The 24470-nt window shown below is 43.7% G+C and overlaps 1 protein-coding gene across 3 annotated transcripts in view; it reads left to right on the forward strand.

The window, feature by feature from the left end:
• The window catches only part of GRK5 (G protein-coupled receptor kinase 5), a 153248-nt gene that overhangs the window by 87813 nt on the left and 40965 nt on the right, over positions 1-24470 (forward strand). For 2 of the 3 annotated variants that reach the window (XR_004060824.1, XM_030950760.1), the window contains exons 3-4: positions 7326-7438; positions 14587-14664. Coding sequence is in view for 1 of the 3 variants with exons in the window: in XM_030950760.1 (XP_030806620.1) it covers positions 7326-7438; positions 14587-14664 (191 nt within the window). In the remaining 2 variants the exon portion in view is untranslated. Of the gene's footprint in view, positions 1-7325; positions 7439-14586; positions 14665-24470 lie in introns of those variants that run through there. The other variant, XM_030950761.1, reaches the window with a different exon arrangement.

Here is a 24470-nt window from a genome sequence, read left to right on the forward strand (position 1 = left end):
TACAAAGCAAACACTGTCTGCATCTGAATAATTATGTTAGATGTTCGATGATCAGGAGATTAAATTTTGTTTGTTTTAAAAAAGACAGCTGACAAGCAGAGAAAATTAAGTTGGCACGACTTAAAACCAGTTTGGGGTAATTCCATTGTCTCAAGTAAGCTTGATTGCATTCTTATTTTTAATTAATTAAACTTAGATAGTCAGTGCCAGAATGACTCTTGCTGTAACAGCATAGATGAGGGTCTCCAAGTCTCTTGTAGAAAATCCTAAATTCAAATGGAAAAAAATAAAGGAAGGCCAAAAAAATGTTCTCCCCCAGTACTTCATCTGTTAGGCATAGAGCTTTCCTCAGCAATGAAGGGCTGGTTTGAACTGCAGAGCAGGACAAGCTGCTGTTCAGAATAAGGAATCTATCAGGCCATTATCTTGTCATAGGTTGTAACAATTTCCAAGTTTTATTTAAAAAAAAAACAAAGAAAGCAGATGAAATATTTATGGTTAGAGAGAGTGTGCTTTTGCCACCAGCAGGAGAACTTCATCACAGCCCTTGGCTTCAGAGTTGCTGTCCGGCACCTGCAGGGCTCTGGAGCTGCCAAGACAAACACTCCCTGAGACAGAGGCTGCCTCGTCATTTTTAATCTCTCTGAAGTGCCAGGTGAAGCTCTGGAGCAGTAGAGTGGTTAATGTATAAAAAGGCTCTGCTGTGCTCTCCTGGGCTGAATTTCCTCTGCAGGAGTTTGCGCTGCAGGTGAATAGCCAGGAGCCACGGGGCCAACAGCAGCACTCGGGGCTCCCACACCTCCATGGACCTTTTCTGGCCACACTGCTCAGGGCCAGGCACTGCCATTAGCCCCATTTTATAAATACAGCGTGCTACTGAGGCAGGCACTGCCATTAGCCCCATTTTATAAATACAGCATGCCACTGAGGTCTGCAGGGCACAGAATATTAGCTGTGCTGGTAACTGAATTCCCACGGGAGCCTGGATGCCTGTGTTAGGGTTTTGTAACGTGACTTGCTGCCACAGTTTATAGGAATTTTTGAATGAACTGAGATGTGGCATTTTTATTCCTGTGTTGTGCTCTCTAACCATCTGGATTGCCTCACTTTTTAAATGCATTGCTGGAGACACGGTGAATGGAGAGTCCTCAGCATCTTAACCACAGGTTTCCATTGTAAAACAGCCCCACTCACTCCCCAAACAACAACAACAAAAAAAAAAACAAACCCAACAAACCCCAGAAAATAACAGACAACAAAGACAACAAATCAAAATATTAGATTTTCTCCCCTTTTAATTGAAAGCTGGGGATTTTGACATCAGCAACTCTATTACCTTGTGTTGAGCTTTTCACTTCATCAATAGTAGGTTTTGACAGGTATGAAATTTTGTTAATAGGACTATTTTTCTTAGGCATGGGCTCGGATATTTTTCAGAACCTTACCAAAATATCTGTTTGGGAACCAATAACAAGGAACTTCCCTCCTGTTGCTTCCTCCCATTCCTGCAATACTCCCAAATAGGCACCATGAAAAAGAGATCCCTCTCTATGTGACTGTACAGGTTTTTCATCAGACTCTGCAGTTTAAACAGCAATATCCCAGTTTATTCATCAGAAAAGGTCCCCTATTTTCAGTTTCTCAAAGAGAAAAATCTGATATGTTTGCCACTGCAAGTACCTGGGTTCCCAGCAAGGTTCATGAAGTCCTGACTGGCCATGACATCTCCAGGACTGAAGACCACAGAAAATTAAAAGTAAGATTAAAAAGGTGGTAAGAGGGTCTTCAGATGTGCTAACATGGCCTATCTTGGGGTTTTGCTCTTGAACACAAGGATTATCTTTTGTGTTGAAGCATTTTTATTAGAGATGGAAAACCGCCTTTTGTAGAATGCAAGAGCTAATGTTCCAGCTTTCCAGATCATTCTGAAATACAAGAGCAACACAGACACTGTTAATAATGCAATCAAAGCAATTTAAATCCTTTTAAAACATCCACAAAGGATCCTTTGATAAGAAGCAACTTTCATCAGCCTGAAAGACTAGGCAGTTTAGTGTGTGCTGTTTATTAAGTTTATACATGGACAGTGGTAATTCCACTTTTGGCTGGAGAAGAGCAGCAGTAAATTATAAGACATCTTTATAAGCACCAGTGTTAGACTTGCTGGTTTAAAATGAAAAATGTATTTATATTAATATAGCTCTAAATGGGGTTATTCAGTGCTTAAAGATGCAATTTGTTTTCCATTAGTACTCTGAATGGACACAAAATAATTCTGTGAACCTTAAAGGATTTAGTCCTTTTTTTGACAAAAAGAAGGAAATTGCTACAAGTGCACGATGTATGATGGGCTGTGAAAGTCTGTTTGGTTCAGTTGTGCTGCATATTCTTTAATCTTGCTCTTAGTTCCTGCCTTTGTCCTCCTTTTCACTGTGTGTCTCTGTAAGGAAACGTACATAAAGAAAGCAAAGATGGACAAAAAAAACCAGAAGTGGTTTTATATTTGGGCTGGGTAGAGTAGGATTTCTTGTAGCAGCATCTCCCTGTGTTTGATTGAGGAGGGAGACGTGCGATTTTGGGACATTTTTAGCTGAAATTTCCATCCATCTCACAGATTTTGGGGATCACTTCGACAGGCCCCAGCCCCTTGGAAGAAGAAAGTTTTACTTTTGGTGTGCCAGCATCTTGGGAGCTGACTGCTGCTCCCTCAGGAGATGCTGCCCAGCTTGAGTGTAGGGACTGAGGCATTGAAATGCTTTCTGCCATTAATTTTGGGTGATTTTTGTTATTCTGGGACAAAGCAGGTGAGAGGAAGAGAGCAGCAGACAAATCACAGACTTGCAACAGCATCTGAGTGGTTTTGGTTCACCTTAAAGAAGAAAAAGCAGGAAGGGAAGATGAATTCTGATCTTTGATCACTGAGCATGAAATCAACAATTGAGTCTTCCTACATCCTCTTTGGGGGTTCCAGGTGTTTGTTTGTTGGTTGTTTTGTTTTGTGGGGGCTTTTTTAGGCATCATAATTACTTTGCATTTGGATCTTACTCATTTTTCATCTGATTTAATGCCAAGGATAGCAGGGATCCAGAGGTCAAGTCCAAATGTTCCCATGCAGCAGCATGGTGCATGTCTTCTTGGCAATTCTCCATGCATTCCTTCGGAAAATCTGCTCTTGGGATTCCAGTATGTTGGAAAATAAAATGTTACTTAACAGATAGTACATAAATGCAATCCTTGGCCACACCAATAAATGACCAAAAAGCTGAAAAGATGTTCCTGCCTTTTGTAGACTTTAAAAGTGAGGCTAAAACTGAGCTAATCCCTCCCCACGGACATCTACAGGAGGAAGCCTCACCAGCTGATTGCAGGGCTTGGCTTTGCAGCTCTTCAGAATGAGTTGCAGAAGTGCAGCTTTTATAGCAGTCTTACTTAGGCACTTGCAGTTTACACTGAATATCATAAAAGACTGATTTTCAGCCAAGAGTTATCACACGGTTTTTTAGTTCATCACTAACCCATCAAAACCCACAGGTAGATTGCAAATGTGAGAGAGAAGGGGGGACCTGGTCACTCTTCAGACCAGTTTCTCTCCAAATGGTGATACTTTGAGCCAGCCAAAAAATGAAAGGTATTCAAATGAGAAATTAGGACAAAAAATCTTCACAGTGCACACGAAGGTTTTTATGTAGTTAAAATATTAGATTTTCTCCCCTTTTAATTGAAAGCTGGGGATTTTGACATCAGCAACTCTATTACCTTGTGTTGAGCTTTTCACTTCATCAATGGTAGGTTTTGACAGGTATGAAATTTTGTTAATAGGACTATTTTTCTTAGGCATGGGCTCAGATATTTTTCAGAACCTTACCAAAATATCTGTTTGGGAACAAATTTGGCCATAGGCTTTGAATGGTGACAGCATGACGTGTGCAGGTGCAACTATTTCAGTGTGTTCTTTGTGCTGGCTGCTCCTGAAATTAGTATTTCAATACATAGGCTATGAAGTAAAGGGAAAAATGAGTCAGTAGAATTATGAATAAACATTATTTATCTTTATTTATCTTATGAATGTTAATTATGGCATTTTATATAATACCTTTTCTATATTAATCTGTGTTGTTGTTCTGTTAGGAAGATGGAGAACTCACTTGCATATGTGCGTTGTTTGCCAGTGATATTTTCTAAATAAAAAGTTTGGCGTCAGTGAGAAGTGTCTGCTTTCCCAAGACTTTGACCCACCCAGCCTTTCACCCCATTTTGGGTGACTTTGCAGGTGTTAAACAGGATGGCGCTGAGGCACGAGGGTCTGACTACCAAAGATATCACTCTCAGAGCTGTTTTAGTTACACTTCATCATCATAAGCATATGGTTTCACTTCCAAGTGTTTAACATTTCCATTTCCTCAGGAAATCATTCCTTCTATTTTTTAAACTTTTGAAACTGGATGGATGTTTTTGCTGGCAGGCAGAACAAGAGCGACACAAGGCTCAGCCCCAGCCCAGGAGAGCCCCTGGCTGCGGTGCCCACCTGCCTCCCCATCCTGCAGCAGCTCCTGAGCACGGCTCGGGGTGCTCCAGCCCCATCTCTGGGGTGCAGCACGCTGCTGAAACACTTCTTGCTGTAATAAAACCATCCACTCCTTTTTCAGCTTTAGCTCAGACGTGTTTTTCTTTCTTAGTCCGCTCCGGGCCCATGCATCCCAAGAATTAGTTGAGTGCAGATTCCTTTAGCTGACTTGGTGAGGCCAACAGCAAGATCAGGGCCTAAGAAAATAGTTTGTGTCACCTACAAGGAATGAAAGCATTTTTGTCGTGTGTTTATTGTCTGTGTTGGTACATCCAGCAGTGCAACGCACATGACGGAGCCGTGGATGGCTCCAGGGAGCTGCTCTGGCTGTTGCATTTTCAGAGATTATTTCTGGTATTTCCTTTTTCCTCGTTACCAGTGGGTCACCCTTCTCACGTGCTGGCCAAGTTCTGTAGGGTAGGAAGAAGTCTGTGCTCATGTCTTATTTATGTTGTGTTTATCTGTGTATATCTATCTGCTTATTTATATATTCTTGGTTTTATATATTCTTTATATATAAAAATATATATATAAAGAATATATAAAATATATTAAAAAGAATTAAAAGAAACCAGCATCAGGCAGATGTAGTTCAACCTCCAAACCTCCCAGGAGAGCTCACTTGGGCTGCTGAGCCTTTGGCCTCTGGGATGTTGTGAGGACTGTTTTTCTGATCCACTCTCCTGACTCCTTCACTTCCCTTAGTGCTGTACATGTCTGCACATCCCTCCAGCAGTTACTCACTAAAAATGCCACTTGGTCAAGCAGCACAAGCTGGTCGCACCCACAAGGACACCCCAAGGCTGCTCCTTGTCCCAGGGATCCCGCTGCTTTTCCCACCACACCTCAGTGCCATGGTGTTCCATGCTGAAGGCTCCAGCTCAGGCAAACAAACCACTGCCAGGGGGTGGCTGCTGATAATTAGATTGACTGGAGGTCAGGTTAGGATTTACACAGTGATTTTGATCCAGTTTTGCTTGCAAGAGAGCATCAAAACATTGCAGTTTTCTCAGTAGATTGAGTGATATCCTGATCCAAAATGGAATGGCAGTGCCAGCGAAAAAATGCTGCTGGCATGTTGTTCCCAGCTGCTTCAGAAGACCAGACCAGAGCAGGACCAGACTGAATTAAAGCACATCTCAGCTATCCTCAGCCCATGTCTCTAGTGACCACTAGACCAAGTTCCTGACCAAGTGCTTCAGGAATCAGTTCCTGAAGTAGAGCCAGGTGCAGCACAGGGCAGGCTCTCCCCTTCCCCTTAGGAGAGGCAGCCTTGGCTGCTCCTGCCTGCTGTCACCCAGCTACAGGGCAGAGGTCCAACACCTCAAACAGCATTTTCTGTTCAAGACAAATGTCCCCAGAGGGTGGGGAGGCCCTGGCATGGGCTGCCCAGAGAAGATGTGGGTGCCTCATCACTGGAAGTGTCCAAGGCCAGTTTGGTTGGAGCAGCCTGGGATAGTGGAAGGTGTCTCTGCCCATGGCAGGGGATGTGTAATTAGGTGATCTTTAGGATCCCTTCCAACCCAAACCAGTTCATGATTCTATGGCAATTCTGGTTTTGCAGAACGTGGTCCCCAGGGCACAAGCTGAGTTGAGCAGGGCCTTCAGCTGGGTGCCTCAATGGCAAAGGGGAGCTTTGGATGCCTGCGTCCATGGAATGGGAAGAGCTGAAGGGCATGGGGGCCAAAGCAGAGGGGGAATCAAAGACATTTCAGGAGCAACTACAGGCCCAAGAGAGAAATAGCCAAGGCACTGACAACTTGTGTGGGTTTGGTATGTCTGTTTGCAGCGCTGTGTTATGTGTTTAGAAGCTGGTTGTTTCCATAATAACAGCAAGTGCCATATGGCAGCGAGGAGGGTGGTGAGAAGAATGCCTAAGGAAACACAGTATGTTGTTTGACATGTGTGTACTTGTAGAGGAATAACGTGTCTCAAGCAAGTATTGCTGCTCCAAGCAGGCTGGGCGATTTTCTGCTCTCACCAGAAAAATATCCAAAGCCCTTGGCATTTGTGCTGGTGCCATGCCAGTTAATGATGCTGATATTCTCCTGCTGATAGCCCTTGTGATGGGCAAAGGACCTTTTGCTGTACTGTGAGTGATGGTTGTGGATGCACCAGCACAGAGGAATGCCATTTAAACATGGCTTTTAAGGGGAAATGCAGTTCTGTAAGGAATGCTGTGTTAAACTGAAATGAGCCAGATGCCATATGCTCTATCCATTCCTTAATGCTCAGCAATTAAATAGCAGAAATTTTGAAACCTTTGAAAATGCATAGTTTACTATAATTGTTTAACAGAAAATAGGCTAAGCATTTCCAGAGATATGGGTACTTTAGTGCATATCTAGGAAGCATCCAGGAAGGACTGCACAAATTCCAGCTTTTTCTGCCCTTTAATGTATGACTCATATTTCAAGGACTTGTAATTTGCTCCCCACATTCCCACCAGTACCACCAATCTGAGCTGTACCTTTGCATACATTTCCACCACAGAAAAATATGAAATTATTTTTTTCATAATAACTGAATGGCTTTTGCTTGACCTTTACCAACACCAGCCCTACAAAATTCAGCCTCTCTTAATTGAGTCCTAAAGCCATTAATTACATTTGTATATGGATATCTGAAACGTGGTGGCAGGGAGACGGAGGTTGTTGTGATTTGGGGTTGTAGCCCTGCACTCACTTGCAATGCATGAGCAACCCAAAAGGCTGAGCTCTTCTCATTCTCATGCTTCTGTTCTTCTCTTTCTTGCCTCCAGAGAGAGATTACTGCAGCATATGTGAAAAGCAGCCCATTGGAAGGCTCCTCTTTCGGCAGTTCTGTGAGACCCGGCCCGAGCTCGAGTGCTGCATTAGGTTCCTTGACTCGGTGGTAAGTCAGTTCTTGTGGTATTTTGGGGTGCTTTGCAATGTTCCCCGACAGAGGAGACTCCTCTGACCCCAAGAAGTCGCTGTTTTGTGGGATTTTGTGTCTGAAGTGCTGGGGCAGGCAGTGGGCAGGGCTGGCACCACTGGTGGCACGGGGACACTCAGGGACATGAGCCACCAGAGAGGGTAAGGACAGTCACGCCCAGAGTGCTGCTGTGACCTCCCTCCATGTGAACACCTGAGCAGCTGAGCTGCTGTGAGCACTGCCTGCTGATGGGGGTGAAGCCTGCCCTGCTGGGAGGCACTGGGAGGAAAGGGAAGTTGAGAATGGGCTGACAAGAGAGGATGGGGAATGTAATAATCCTAATATCCCTTACCAAGGCTTTTCATCCACAGAGTTCAGGATGGTTCACAAAGGACATCCTGATAACCACTCTGGTTTTTGCAAATAGGAGAACAGAGGCACAAGGTACAGAAATAACTTGACTGAGGTCGCTGAGAAACAAATCTGCTCCATTTTCCACCCCAGTGAGCCATCAGTTAACCCAGCCACTGAGCATCACCCCCAAGCCCTGGGGGACCTGACGCTCTTTCCCAGTCTGGCAGCACTTGGCCATGTGTCCTGCCAGCTGTTCACAGTGGAAAAGTCTCTCAGTGACTTCTTTTGCTGGGAACCTGTGGAAGGGGAGGGTGTTGATCAGCCAAAAGGTGAAATGGTACCAAAGAACAAGATGAACTTGTCACTTGTGAGTGCCCACAGGGTCTTGCTCCCTGGCTGACACTGACAGAAGCAAAACAATGCACACCAACAGGAATAAAATTGTTTTGTTTGCACCGTGGTGAAGCTACTCTGAAGTATAGGGAAATGTGAGGATTGCCCTGAAGCTGTAAAAGTAACAGTCTGGAGAGGACATGTGGTCTCTTAAAGTTTATGTTACTCCTGCAGTAACAACAGCAAATCTGCAGCATCACAAAAAGTGTTGGATAAAGTCTGAATCAGTTTTTAAAAATTTGAAATCAATAAACAAAGGAGAATGCTGTTAATTTTTAAATTTTCAAATATTATTGATTTCAAATATAATTATTCTGTATAAGCTTGCTCCCAGCCCATGAAAATCCCTGCATTAGGCAAAATTAAGGTCAAGCAGCACAGCCCTTTGCCATTAAATTGGATGATTGCTACTGAAATTTGCCCAGTGGGGTCACACTGTGTTTAGTGAGTAGTGGGATTTAAGCCAAGCCCTATGTTAGGCAAAAAAAGGCCCTATAATGAGACCAGAAGTCTGAGTTTACAGCCCTAATCTGAGACCACCAGGAATGGGAAACCTTTTCTAGACCACCTGCTGTAACAAGCAGGAAAGGCCAAGAGCCTTCATTTTCTTTTGTCTTAGTTATTTTTCTAACACGAGATGCAAAAATAATATTTTGTTTAATGTCAAATAAAGGGAAAAGATAAAAGGGGATAATATTTAAGAGGGAAAAGACAAAAGGGGATAATATTTAGCTGTTCTTGAGGGACTCACAGAGCTTTTTGCACACTGAAAGGGAGGACCACCTCTCTTTTTCAGTGCCCATCAAAGTGACTTTACCAGGTGACACAGTAAGACACTGGCAGAAGCCAGTACTTGATGCCTCCCAATATTTTATTCAGTTTTTCAACCCATGCACTCAACTGTCTGCAAGGAAAGAAGTGACTGAGGCTTCTGGGAGAAAACCAGAAGCTGAGTCAGACATTTAACAACCTCTCACCATCCTTGTGAGAGACTGAGCTCTCTCACACCTTTGCTTCCAAAGGCTGGTGGAATCATCCAGACCTGCAGACCAGAATATGCAAAGAGACAAAAAAAATCCTCTCTTGACTGGACATTTCATGTCAGCTGTTGTGTGAAATAACTAACCTGGTCTGATGTAGTCTCCTGCAAATGTAATTATGGCAGGATTTGGGGATTTCTTTTTTCTGTTAAACAGTTGTTAAGCTGCCTTCTGAAGAAAAAGGATTTGTATCACTGAATTCTGCATGCATGTAGGCGTGTAGCTGTCAGCTCCCTCTGAGACCTGTGAATACCTTGGCCAATTTCAACCAGTACTTGAGAGGAAAGTGCTCAGAGGCATAAAGTCTCTCCATGTTTTGTGAGAGCCGTGTTTGGGTAATCAGTCACAATCGATTGTAGCTCAGACTAACACGACATGTGGTTTGTAAGCAGCAGGCCCCAACTTTAGATGATAACAGTGATAAGAACTAAGAGATGCAGAGCTCTGCAGCACAGCACTGGTGGAGCTGTGGGTGTTTGGCTCCCACTGCTGCTGTGGGACCTGTCAGTGTGTCTGTCTGTCTGTCTGTCTGGGAAATGGAGCAACAGCAGCCCCTTCTCCCAGCTGGCAGGAGGGCTGTAAGGACAGACAGCCACCTCTTGCTGCAGATATTGTGCAAACAAGCTCATGGCAGAGGTCCTGATTGCTGAGATGAAATATCCAGCGAGCTCCCGTGGGGCTCTGGAGGCATCAGTGCTGGTCTGGAACCACAGAGCTCTCCCTGGATGGCTCAGCAAAGCCTGGTGGAGCCATTCACATGGTGGAAGTGTGTGAGCACAAGCTGTTATCTTTGGATGGAGATGGTTTGTGATTACATGGGCTCCTCTAGAAGCCCTCAGCCAAGGAGTCACGCACAGCCCTGAAGCGCGCTTCGCTCTGCTTACAAATATTTCAGCAACATTGGAGCTGTTGGAGGAGAGCCATCAAAATAAAGTGTGAGGGGCAATGTTTCCTGTGCTAAAAGGCAGATCAGTGAGCAGGCAAGGGGCTAGCAGGATGTGTTTGCTTCTCCACAGCCAGTGCCTCCAGCACAAGAAGGTGGCCGTTCAGTTCAGCAGGGACCTCCTGCTCCTGTCCCCTTCTCATCAGCACATTCCCTGACACTTCCTTCTCCTCTCCTGTGATTTTTATGTGTCATTAAAATGAAGGTTTTAGCTTCTAAACTGCCTTTCCTGCTTCATCTACTCACATTCATAATGTTTTTTTTCCAAGAGAAGGCTTTTAACAATTTAATGTGGACCAGATTTAGGTTGACTGGAGGAGAACGTGGTTATTATTTTGGTCATTATTTTCTCTCTACTGTGAACAAGGTTACTTTTTTTGCACTGAGTCGCACAAAAATACATCCTCTGGAGGACAATAGTCCTGTTGCCTCTCCAGGTTGTTTCTGCTTGTGATATTTGGGGTCAGGGGCCAGGGTGAGAGGCACAATCTCCTCGGGTGGACTTTTCAGCCTAATGCTTCACTAGACATGGCACTTACCTGGGGTGAAAGGATGAGTGAGCACCCATTTAATGCCATTTGTAAAAACCCAGCCTTGCTGTTAGGGAGATTTCATTTGGTTAAGTCCCTTTTGTGGTATATAAACCATCTGTGTGTGTGTGTCTTAAAGCTGTTCAAGGCTTTTCCCATCAGAAATGCCAGTTTGTTGGTATCAACAAACTCATTAACTCAAAAAGTGTTTTCAAACAGTTGAAAGGGCTCTCTTTGCCCTGCCTTTAAATATGAAAAATATGGTTTCAAGTTGACTTTTAATTTAGAAATGTGAGTTATTATGAATCCCAGCTGTTTGGGGTTTGCCTTCCAGTTTTCAGTCACAGATTTTAAATCTCCAGCAGAGGCAAGTGCAAGGACAGGCACTGAGGACAGGGCAATAACAGGGCAGAGCCTGGAGTCTGAGAAAGGACTGAGCAGAGAGATATTCTCAGATCACAGAGGAGGGAGCTGAGAAAGTGCAGGTGAAAAATTGGCACTGAAATGCCAGTAACCTCCTGCAGATGCTCAAAAGGTGATTCCACTGTTCCTGACTTTTACCAAGAAGCCAGAACTGCTCTGGGGGAGTGTCTGTTCCCATTTCCATCTTCTGGTGGGTACAGGGGGTGATGATTCCCTCGGCCATGCCATGCTGCTGTGGGAAAACATCCTCTGAGATGTGCAGGGAGATCTCTTTGGATATTTTTTTCCATTTTCACATATTTTTAGCCATGCAGTTTCAGGAGCTCAAATAATATCAAGGTGAAAATCAGATACTGCATAAATTGGTGTGTGAGAATCAATGTGAGCCCCTGTGGGGTGCCTGTGTCACTGCCCTGGTAGCTCTCCATCCATCACAGGCAGCCTCCAGCCCCCAGACCTGAGCTGTCCCTGAGCCTGTGGCTGTCCCATCCCACAACCAGGCTAGATGTTGCTCCCTTTCCCAGCTGAAGAGCATTTTTCCATCTGATCTCAGCCCATCCTCAGGGCAGCTGCTCCAAAGGGGAGGACACTTTGCACTCCCATTCCCCCATCCAGCCACGGCTGCTTCCATGGAAGAAGGAGCCACCAGCATGACTGCTGCCTCCAGAAGAGCAGCCAGAAGAAAAGCTAACAGCAGACAGTGGCCAGCCCACATCCTCTCACCATTTGGGCTGGAGGATCTGTGCCTGCCCACAGAAAGAGCCTTCCCTGCAGCTTGTCCCACGGAGTCAGGGTGATCGTAAATCCTCCCCTCATTTATGGGCTATGAATAGGGCCCTGTCTGACCTAACCAGGGCATGGAGAAGCTATTAGACTTCAGAGCAGGAGCCTCGAAACACATGCCTGGATTCATCAAAGGAATAACGGAAAATAGTTTGTTCCACGGATTATAAGAAATGATGTTATTTCTAGCAATTAGGGATTTGCAAACTGTGCTTTTGAATATTGGGAAAGAAGGGGAGGTATCTTGTGATTTAAGCACAAGACCAGGAGTTGAGGACCTTGGTGGCTTCCCAGGCAGGTGGCAGAGAGAGCATGGGCACACCCCTGTCTATCTGCTGTAATAACAGGTCATGGCTGGAAGTGCACCAGGGTCTGTTGCTGAATAGCTCAAAGATGGCACTGAAGGGAGAAATAATAATGAGCTTAGGAACAAAATGGAACAGGTTTCTAGTGCAGACCTGCAGTGGAATGAACACTGTGCACAGTTGGAGCTCGTGGTTCCTTCTCACATTCTCACTTGTCTGTCACTTCCCACCTTCGCCACCGCCATGTCACATTTCCTGGCAATGTCAAATGCAAGTGTAATTAAACTTTCCTTTTATTCTTTGCTGTCTGTCTTGAGGCAGAATGAGATCCTCTGTACATGTATAGGTGTGCATTTAACTCTGCAAATGTTGGATCCCATTTCCCATGTTGGAATCGCATTTCAAGACATCCAGTTCTTGCTGAGTTTCTGCCTTCTGGTCTGTCCTGATTTGTTTCCTGTTGTACAGCTCTGATGGGATGTAACTGTTAGAGGTTGTGTGTGACAAAAAAGACAACAAATTTTTCAGCAGCTCCCTGGTTCACTTCAAATAGGAGATGATGACTTATAATCAGGTTTCACTTGCTAGGGATATATTATCAGAGTTTGAAAGCAAATGAAGGAGAGAGAAATCATGGAGAAAAATGCTGCTAAGATGCTCTAAGCATTTCAGAGTTTCTCTGCTTTAAGAGCTGAAATGACCCATACTCAGATACCATCTAAAAGGACAGGAAATTAGATAAAAAATTTTTTTTAAACCCTTGAATTAAGTTTTATGAAAACCTAATCAGTTTCATCCCCAAAAGTGTCACTTAAAAAGAAGCACTGTACTTGTGGGTTTTAGTTTTTGGTTGTTTTTTCATCATTTTTATTTGTGGCCATTATCATTTCCCAAACCAAATCAGATCATAATTCCAGATTGTTCAAGCAACCTGCCATGCCTGTGTGTAAATATGCAGCTCTAGCCCTGAGCTGCAATAGCTAAATGAGCCCTGGCCAGATAGAAGGGGAATAGCATTATTACTACATTGTGGTTTCCATGTCATTCCTGGGTTTGCTTAGCTGGGGTATCCATTACAGCCAGCCTGCAGATTTATTGCATCCAGCCTGGAGCAGCACATACATCTTCCAGTGGGCAATAGTTCTGAAATTTCTTCTTCCAAGTGTTTGCCAGTTCAGTCTGATTTACCTTTTTTTTTTTTTTTTAAGCTTCCTCCTCATTTATCATCACAGACAGCTTGTATTGGACCAGGTTATTTAATTGGCTTGGCAGGATTTTCTGGGATCCTTTTTTTAATACAGTCCTGAAAGCTGTTAGGCTGTCGTCTTCTTTTTTTTTTATTTTTTATTTAATTCTGGAAAATATTTTGACCTGAAGGCTAAAGCTTCATATCCCAAGCATTGCCAAGCAGTAAGGTCCCTAAGGACTTGTTGTCATTTAGCCACTGGGGTCCCCTGCAGCACGTGTTTCCTTCAAATGCCTGCCATGGATCCAAAAAGTTGAAGTGATTAATATCTTCATGGAACACACATTGTGCTTCTTTTGCTTCTAACATAAACAAAACTCATCAAAAGTCACTAATGCTTCAATACCTAGAGCAGTCAGGATTTTAAAATGTAGGTAGACTTTGTGTGTGAGGATGGGGTGCTCCCTTTTTTAGTGCACTAGGGAAGCCAAAGAGAATTTTGCTTTGGTGCCTATTCCTCTAAGTGGTCTCTCTTGTTTCCTCTTGGTCCTAAGAAATCTGCCTAAGAAATCAGGAAGGGCTGAGCCAAAGGTCACTAATAGTGGTGGGCAGGTCTCTCTGCTTTGCATAGGTATTGTTAGACCAAGGTAAAGGCATAAATGCATAGAAAAGACACATTAAACAAAAAAAGACAATATATAGAATTATATATATATATATATATATATATGTATTTTTTTTTTCATCTGGCACTTCAAACACCACTGTGGCAAGGGTTAACAATCATTCACTTTCTCTACTACTCAGAGAAATAATTTTACCTTCTGTGTCCACCTTCCTTTTGAGCAAAACCAAATGAAGCCGATGTCTCTTGTCACTGAATGCTTTCTGAAAGCAGGCTTTGCAAGGTTAAAAAATATAAATTAATTAAATGGCATTGGTGTTAATTAAGAGACAAAGCCCCAGAAGATGCACCGCTAGGGTCTGGCAAAATATAGTGGAAGGTTTTTAATAAGACTGTGTGTACAGGTTTTACTTCCACCAGAAAATGATATTTGTCCTTCAGATTTTTCATACAGAGTGTTCTGTTAAGGCCACATCCAAAATGAAGTTATAATGGTGAAATATGAGTGCAAATATTGACTTTTATTTTTTATATGTCTGTTCCAGGCAGAATATGAAATTGCTCCAGATGAAAAGCTGGGAGAGAAAGGAAAGGAAATCATGATGAAATACCTCACCCCAGAGGTAAGGGGCAGCCAAAGTGGCATTACTGAAGGAATTCTGCAAGGCACACCTTTACTAAAGAAGGTTGTTACAAGCTTTGTAAGCCAGACTCCTAAAATTTATGGTGGCAATCTCCAGTGAATAAACCTGCAAGTCTTACACAAACAGTCAGCAAGAAAAAAAAATTATAATGTAATCCAGAAATGGACTTCTAAGGATGAACTTGACTTACCAGGGGCTTAATTCATCTGTGGGTGAGCAGAGAGCTTCTCTGGTCTCTTCTCAGTGTACAAAGCTCTGCTTTGGGGGTGTAATACAAGAGACCTGTTACCAACAGATGCCCCAATTATTTCCTATCCAGCTCAGAAGTGGTGGTGGCATTTCATATTCTGTTGTGTAGAAAGCACAGGAGAAAATGGTCTTTCATAGCAGAGACTGTATTTTGGTACAGAAATTCCCATTTCTCCCCCAGCCCCATTTTCCCCAGGCTGGGCAGGGACACGCAGGACATGCAGGGGACAGAGGGGTTGGGAGCTCAGAGGTGCTGTCACCCATCCTTGTGCCCAGGGTGGGTCCTGAGTGTTGCCTCTGTGGCTGTGGGAAGGAGAGGAGCTCCTGGGAGCAGCAGTCCACAGGGTGGCACTCCAAACAGAGACACAGGATGTGCTGCTGGAATTTGGGATGGGCTGCTCTGGGACCAACCCTTCTGGGGGGGTTACAATCATTTCCTGACCACATTTCACCTTTGCTACACAAGTCACTGCCAGTAAGCAGTAAACATCCATCTTCAAACACAAGAGCAGCTTCAAACACAAGAGCCATCCTGGGATTTTTCCTAAGTTGCTTTCGTAAGAGTAATCAAAGACGTACAACTGCTGCTTCAACTATTTTACAAAAGTAATACATTTGACCTTCAGGAGAATTAATCACATTTTTGGCAGATGTCTTTCTAGAGGGTTTAAATGGTACAATATGTTTTGGAGGTGCAGGGGCAGAGCAGACCACTCTTTTTCCACTCAGTCATTTTCCTACAATAAACTTTGATGCATACTTTCAGTTATCTCAGGCTGCATTTTGGGATCTGGTTTCATTTACTGGGCCTGGCTAGTTTCATGTGCAGCCACTGAGCACTGCCAGTATGAGTTCCTGCTGCCCATTCATTAGGGGCATGAAGTTCCACTGCTTTTTAAATCCACCAAAATGACCTTTTGTCTTAAAATTCCTGTCAACAGAGCAACAAACTCTGCGGGAAGTATTTCCCACTGCTCCAGCTCCCATCTGGAAAGGGAGAAAGTAAAGTAAAGGAGAAAGGAAAGTAAAGGGAGCAAGTAAAGGGAGAAAGCAGAGCTAGTAAAGTGAGGGGAGGATAGCATTGCTTCGCTTCAGCCAGTCTTTCTGCATGTTTCCAAAAGCCCTTCACTGCTGTCCACTGGCTCTCCTGCCATCCATGGTGCAGCCAGAAGCACATGGAATAATTTAGTGAACGTGCAGTGAAGACCAAGCTGAAAACTGCTGCTTCTTCATCAACAAAGAACGGTGGTGTTGCAGGAAGGAAAAATACTGGGACTCCAGAGCTGGACTTCTTATTTGACCTGTGTACCTGGTTTCTCAGTATGTAAAATTGGCACAGCATATTTACAGTCTGTCCTGAGACTTTTCTGGTATTTGCAAGTTAACTTAACAACTCTGAGCAAAAGGAAACTGGATGACCTCCAGTGGTCCCTTCCAACATCACCCATTTTGTGATCCTGTGAAACACAGAGCTACTCTCCTTCACTTGTAATCTAAAACTGCCTCCCTGCTGGAGGTGCTTTAATGTCTGCATTGGTCTTGCTGCACTTTTGTTCCTTAATGAGAAACTTCTGCTTCTTCCCAGAGGGATGTGGAAACCCTGCATAGCAGAAAATACCTCCTGGAGGCAACGGTGACTGTGCTGTAACAATGGGTTGAATACTAGACTTTCTGATAGGTGCTCCATGCAAGAAATACTTTAAAAACTAGAGGAAGGCCTGGATTGATTTAATTTCATTTTAGACACCTAACTAAAGTAGTCAGGTTAGGAGTGCAGATGGCCTACTGTCCTTTCCTGTCAAGAAAGAGAAATAACGATCTCCAAAGGACACATTTGAAGGCATTAGAAGTCAATGATTGAAAGGACTGATGTCTGCAGTCCAAGCAGATGAATCTGGACCCAAATGTCCTAATGGAACATCATCCTGGCCAGCAAAGAAACCTTCTTTTCATTGGAATCAGCATTTCTCTATTTAATTATCAGTCCCTTGAAAGGTACAAATTGCTGCTGTTTCTGGAGTCTTCTGCTTTCAGCTGAAAGCTTCTTTTAAGTAGGTGTGTGTCTGTGCTTCAAAGAACATGATTGTCTTGATACAAAAAAAGCGTGACATACAGCCTGACTGATAGAATAAAATTACAGGTTTAGTTCTTGGACCAATAATTCAGTCTTATAATGTGAGGAGTGTTTTTCCCAGAGTGCAGGATCAGAAACACAGTGAAAACAAAAAGTAGACTTCTTGCTCTTTAATATTTATAAATGATTTTTAGTTCTTGCTTCAGTTTTTAAAGGGCATACATATTTAACATAAAACGTGTCAGTGTATCACCGTTCCAAAGGGCGCTCATTTGCATAGGGAACATGCACTTTATTTAATAAAACATACACTTCTTGCACAGCAGAAAGGAGGAGAAGGCACTTTCCCAGATGAGCAGACATCCCAGCAGGGCTCCCAGCCCCGTGTGACTCACAAAGTCACAGCCTGTGAGACGTCTGCCCTGAGGCCACTCGACAAACCCTGCACTTGCCAGGATGCTACAGCAAGGAGGAACTTTGTCAAGTGATCACAACTCAGGCTCCCCACAGCTTTGGCATCCTGAACAGCCCCTACCTGCTTGTTGGAAAATTGAAATCTTACTCCTGGTGGACGAGCAGGTCGGGCTTCCACTGTGTCCCTGACCTACAGGCAGGAGCAGTGACAAATCCTGACAAATGCTGGCACCTGGAAGGAAATGTGGATGGTTAGGTGGAAGGAAACGTGGGTGGTTTAGGTGGGAGGAAACATGGATGGTTTAGGTGGAAGGAAATGCGGGTGGTTTAGGTGGAAGGAAACGTGGGTGGTTTAGGTGGAAGGAAATGTGGGTGGTTTAGGCCTCTCAAAGAAGTACATAGAGCAACCTCCCTAAGGGTGTGGAGGAGTCCTCATCACTGGAGGTTTTCACGATGCTGTTGGGCACTGGATCATCTTATCTAAGCTCCCTTTCCCATGAAATCTTCAAAGGTCCCTTCCACACTGAGCTGTCCCAGGATCCTGTGTACTCAGGCCCTAGGAAGTCAGTAGCATTCCCTCTCTCGCGCCTGAAGTTCGCTGAAACAGCCACATCCAACAGCCTGTTCTGAGCTCTTTGGTGGGAGGGAAATGTAAGATTTCTGCACGAGGAACACCAAAATATGAGTGTTTTCATGGCTTCTGCAGCAGCTTCCCTTGAGGGGTGAGCAGGAGGGCAAAAAACCCACAGGAAGGGTGTCCTGTAGCTGAGGGAAACATTCTCTGAAGAATTATTCCTCCTCCGTGCACAGGAGCAGCACAATGGTTGTCACACCAGCCAGGTCAAGGTTTCCTGACTAGAGTCTTGCTTCTTTAAAAAAGGCTTTAACAATTTCCATGAAAAAGACACTTAAAGCTGCCTTCTTGACTTCATAAGCCCCTAGGGCAGAAGTCCAAGCCACAGGAAGTCTGAAATTTCTGAGGTTGTGAAATATGATGGTAAAATGAATTGGTCAGAAATATTTCTTCCCTGTTTTTTTCCTAATCTCAGCAGTTGAGTGGAAAAGGTTCAGTTTTAGGTCCAGTTCCATCTGTAAATGGCTCCATGGAACTGTTGAATTAAACTGAGCCCAACCTGGCTTCATTACCTGGCTGCTTCTTGTACTGGAAGAGCAAAGAGATATATTTACCTTTGTACTGCTTTTAAATTAGAGTTTTACGTCTCCATGCAGCATTTTTTCCTTCCTGCCTGACAGCTGCCATGCCTTACTCCACTAAATCACTATCCCACTATTTGCTTTTTCACTGTAAATCACCTTGAGAGACTTGAAGAGACGCTATATAAAACCAAATTGATTTGAAATGGCTCTTAAGACAGTCTCCATATGCCATTATAGTTTATATTTGGACTCAGCTGGGTACTAAAAATGTTACTGAACAGGATGTCTAATGTGTATTGTTATCCCCATTAAAATACTTCACAGAATATGAAGAACAGCAACAACATGAATTTTCTTATCTGAATTCCTGTCCAGTACCCTTTCCTCCAGGAAATGCACAGAATAAAGGCCATGTTTGCACTTTCTTTGCTGCAAGAGGTTAGCTGGGCACAGCAATAACCTCCTTACACCAGTCTGAGGCTATCGGTGGGGATTTTGGTAAACAAAACTATGCCTTTGTTTTTATGAACAATTATAGGATAAGGAAGGGAGGGAAAAGTCCCTTGAAAGGGCCTCTGGCTGATCAGCAGTGCCTGGCCTTCCACTTGTCTAATGGCTAAAATGTGCCCTTCTGTCAAACCAGTTGTTTATGGAGAAGAAAACATCTCCATAAGGTGGGTGAGATGAAATTCAAATTACACATGAGGCTTTCTGCTGGGCCAGGCCACGTGGCTGAGCCAGACTCCTGCTCACAGACACCTCTCCCATCTCTGTGCACCATCCTCTGATAGTCTCCTTTTGGCCATTGCTTTGATCTTGACAACAAGGACCTTTGCCTCTCTCCTTGGGATTTCTTCCCCTCCTTCCCATTTCCAGCCCCAAAATGAAGGCAAACTTCAGCACTTGTGCTTCTGGGTGAGTCATCTTTCCTGATCAGTGAAGTTTCATCCATCACTTCTTAATGATTCTGGCTGAATCCTGCCGGTCACACCATACCAAGAATTGGATTCAAGTCCTGAGACCTCTCCCTCTACCTGTTTAATTTTACTAAATGCCTCCTAGGGAACATGTTATAATTAGTTTTTGGGACGACCAGAACAAAAGCTGAATGCCACTCCAAGGGAGGCAGTGGAAGATAGAAACATTAAGCTTCTGTAAAGCAATCTGCAGAGTTTAATGCAGGACAGAGGCTCTGTGTTTTGAAAGGTGAGCCTTCAGGGCCTGTTTTCTACATTGTTATCTTTCTCCAGCAAACTCAGCTTGTGTCACTTACATCCAGCAAGTCATCTCTGTGCTCCTGCAGGCTCATTATCTTGCTGATAAAAGGCCAACACAGTATCTCTTTGCACTGGCTGCACTGGATGGCCCCTTCAGGCTTGGTCCAGGAGTTATCTCCACAGCTACTTTTCAAATTTTTCTAAACCCTATGCATTTCATTAATGACCCAATTGAAGTAAGCAATGAATGAGGTGCCTGTCTGTCCACAGTGTGTTACATGGACTAGGGATGGGCCAGAATTATTTACTTGCTCAAAGCGTTGTTCACTGCATCCTTTGGGCTCCTATTAGGGGACTTTTCAGGATGCAAAATGCTTAAGTAGAAATCCTGGCATCACTTGAGCCAGGAGAATTTTGCCATTTAATTAATTACCCTGGGACTTTGCCCTTTGCCTCAATGGATTTCTCATCTCCCCTTTCTATTGACTTCACTACTCTACGAGCACCATTTTAGCCAGACATGATAGCATTACTTAGGCTCTGCTTTGCAGCTCACATAATCAATACATAATCCAGTCTCCAGAGAAATCAATGGATAATTCCTGTTGTTGCTGCAGAGACAGCACGATCAATATCTCTGCTGATCACTGTGTCTGAGCCCAGGAAAGTACCTTCTCAGCGGGCTCTCTGGAAAAGCTCATCTTTCCCAAATTCAGTTCTGGGAAAATATCTGGGTGGCAGAATGGCAACTGTGTTACTCAAATTAATGCTTTCTAGTCAGGATTTATTTTAATAAACATTTGTCTGTCACTGAGGCCAGGCTGTAATGTAGTGTGGTAGGGAATCTGAAAAATCACAGTGTTGCCTTGATTGGGAGTCCCTTTGCTGTGGTCTCAGGCAAAAAGGCTTTTTTCTCACGGTTTGCTCAAGCCCTATTTCCTCATCCTTTACCCACTGTTTATAATACAAATGTTAGTTAACTAAACACTTACTGAGGGCTTCTGTCTCCTGCAGTGGTGCCAAACTTGCAGGAGAGCCTGTGGAAACAACTTGGAGCCTGCCCTGAGCTGATGATGCTGCCCCAGAATAGGTCCTTGGGTGGTCCTGTGTCCTGTCCTTGCAATGCCTTTGCTCAGACTGGTAGAAGACCTGGCCTGGAGTCATCAACTCCTCTGGTTTTGTGCTCATCAGAGCTATTGAAGCCCTGCTTCTCTTTCCCTGTTCTTCTGGAGAGGTTACACCCCCCAGTGCACATGCCTCCTGACTGTTTGTCATTTTTGGTCAGGAAAAGCACTGGGATGCTTTGCTCATTGAGAAGAAGCCTTCTGGCTTCCCTGTGTTTGCTGGAATTGCTCTGGCTTGACCCTCTGGACAATGGAAACTCGATTCCACTAATGGATGTCAACCACACGTGTGAACCTGGCTTACATCTCCTGTGAGGCAGGGCAGGCACCCAGGCTGCTCCAGCTCCTCCCAGAGAGCAGCCAGCCCATCCAAAGGGACTCTGCAAACAAAGAGCAGATCTGCTCAGGATTCTCTGGCAGCTCTATTTGCCTCCCCTTGGCTAATGAATATGCTAATTATAGTTTACTCCTCACTGTTTCTGGGGTAATCTTTTCCCTATCCCCTCTGCACGCCTCTCATGACTTATATTTGGTTTGTATGGATTATCCAGTGGCCAGGGAAGTTAACTCTGAAAGACTTTCAGGTCCATTCAGCTTTCCCAGAAACAGCCTCTTCTGCCTGAAAACTTTGCTCACATGGGAAAAAAGGAATCAGCCTTTTCCAGCTGTCTGGAACACTGACTTGCAAAACATCCAGGAATCTGCAGGAGATGGCTTTTGTGTGTTTGCACAGGATGACATTAAAATAGACCTCTGGTGAGCCCAGCCTCTTGCATTCCCAGCACTCAGCCTTGGAGGCATCTGGATGGGAGAGATGAGATGACTCTTTCTGCCCACGGGCTACAGTGAGCCTGGGCAGACTATGAGTGCCTCAGCTTTTAGGTGATTAAAGTGCGATGAGGTGAATTCCATGCTAGGTGTCATGCAGAATACATTAAATTACCTTCCATGGCATATCCACCCAGGTTTCTGTGTACAATTTCTCAGTGGTTCAGGAGTCCTTTGAAGACCTGACCTACCCAGCCCATCCATTCCCCCACTTGCTGCAACTTTGCTGGTTGGTTCAGTTTCAGATTTCTGGAACTTAAAATACAATGGATCAACTAAAATCTCCCTGAGCTCAGGATTCCTTGTGCTAAACTCAGAAGCAGTAACAGGGAACCCCAACAAAGCAGAGAATGAAAAGGCACATGGTGAGGATGGAAGTTAATCATACCTTACTTCTAACCTGGTTCCCTTGTAATAGGAAATTAGGATTCTGGAAAAGCATCTGGAGCCTTCAGCATCTGAGCAGCCTCACAAGAACAGGTCAGGCAGATTCCAGTGAGATGCCTGAGGCTGACACCTTTGGCTGGGATGATGCAACTAGAATAATCAGTAAGCTGTTAGACTGTGCTATTTTAACTTGGAACCAGGAATCACAGGGTTTTAAATTTCACAGGAAAAAATATATTTCATTTCCTTAAAATATTGCTTGATAAGTGTAAAAAGTGAGATATTTAAAAAGTCTTTTTTTTACAATTTGTTTTAGAAATAATCAGCATACTTAAATTGTGCATAAATGACACTTCAAGCTATTCATGTTTATTTTTCCCCACTAATCCAACAACATTGAAAAAAGTCATTTAACTTGCTTGCCAAGATTTAGCTTGTATGCTAATTTATTTTTTTTAACCAAGTCAGACTCTGACCTGAGTCAAAAATCAAACATATAGCAAGTTTATTATCCTTGCACTGATGTTGTTTGTCCAACAAGCAAAAGTGAGGAAGAGTGGAATATGCCACTGCAAACAGCATGTCATTCCCTACAATAAATGTCTTCCCTCCCAGTTCCTTGCAGATGGCTGTTACCATCTGATTGCTAATGGATTGTGTGGTCCAGGTGATGTGGGAATGCCCTGTTTCCAGCAGGGATTTTGTTTGCCTTCCTGGGTGTTTCCAGTCTTTCTGTGAGTGGGCCACTGGCTCCTGCCTGATGTTTGTTTCATTTGTTTCCTAATTCTTTTCAAGGCCTTCCCGGACTCTCTTTTGGATTTTCATTTTTTTCATTCAAATGTTTCCTCAGGATTTTGACCTGGTAATGGAAAAAGATGAGATGAAGGTAAATTCTATAGAATCCCCCCTGCAAGTGATGGCACAACATCAGCTCAGTGTGGCTCAGGCTTCAGCCTGCATGGGAAGGGTTACTCCTGTTTACAGCCTTGTGTCTCAGGAGTGAATTGAAGCAGGGATCTGTTTGTTTTCCTGCAAGAAAGCCATTCAGTAATGTTGAGGTTGTAAGTGAGTATTTATCTGTTTAGGGGTTGTTGTTTTTTTGGTTTTTTTGTGTTTTTTAAATGGAACAAATGACATTTGGTTTACCAGAGGAAGCCAAGCTATGACTATTGCAACATAAGGTTGCTTGCTAATGTTTAGGCCATCCATCAGTGCAGGAGGATGTTAAAAGGTAGGAAGGTCCTGATAAGAGGCTGGACACTGGATGTTGTCCAAACCTAGCAAGAACATGTGACAAGAGAAAAAAAACTTCCTGAGAAGAGAAGCTTTCAGAATTGTCCTGTCATGTTTGCTGCTAGTAATAGTGGGAATACATTGTTCTCCCAAAAAGCTTTATCAAATATCTGGCTGCTTGTGGCCATGGCTCTGTTGGGTTGCTAACAAAAGTGGTTCTGTGACACTCCAAAGGATTGTGAGCAGCCTCACTGTGGGGTGGACAGAAAATCCTGCTTGATAAAAACCTTCTTTTCTCTGTTCCTCAAGCTGCCCTCCTCATCCTGCTGACAGGTTATTTCATCTGTTTCCATTCTTTAATCTGGGTGCAAAATGCTTTTAAGGCAGAAAAAGGGCAACAACAAGCAAACCAAAACTTTCCCTTCCCCTGCTTTAAAAACAAATTCATTTAAAACTATTTCAGCTGGCTCGTTTATGAGCACCCCTCCACCAATAAACCTATTGTCTACAGAAAGGAGGAATAATGTGCTTCTTTGGTGAAGAAACCTCTATGAGCATGTCTACAAAAAGGAGGAAAAATGTGTTTCTTGGGTGAAGAAACCTCTATGAGCATGTTTCTAAAGAATCATTTTAAAAGTATGGGTAGGGAAGGACTAGGGTTTGAAGATCCAGGAAAATATCCTGCCAAGCACTTCTTGTGAGGCCCAGTTTCTCACTAATTGAAGTCAAAAGCATATCTTCTGTTCTGACCAGTCTAGAGCCTTAAAACAAGCTGTACCAAAAACCCCATAGCTGGTCGGGATTGTGGTGAGTGTTTCTGTTTAATTGAAGAGCATAAAGTCTGCAGCTGATTCACTGGACTTGCAAAAGGAGATGATGAAGCAACTAAATTTTGTCTCATGGGACAATTTGTTATTTCAAAATTACTTTCTATGGGGCTTTGGGTGTCTAAGCTCTGGTCACCAATAGGAGCCAGGAAGAATTTTCTCCTTTTTGAGCCTAGGCAGTCTTTTCCTTTGTTGCTCCAAAACTCCTGTTGTGGTTATGCCCCCAGATTTCTCTGAATCAAACAAGTCAACATTCCAAGGAAACCACACTTTG

The sequence above is a fragment of the Camarhynchus parvulus genome, chromosome 6 (genome assembly GCF_901933205.1).
Source record: "Camarhynchus parvulus chromosome 6, STF_HiC, whole genome shotgun sequence".
NCBI classification, from domain to species: Eukaryota; Metazoa; Chordata; class Aves; order Passeriformes; family Thraupidae; genus Camarhynchus; species Camarhynchus parvulus.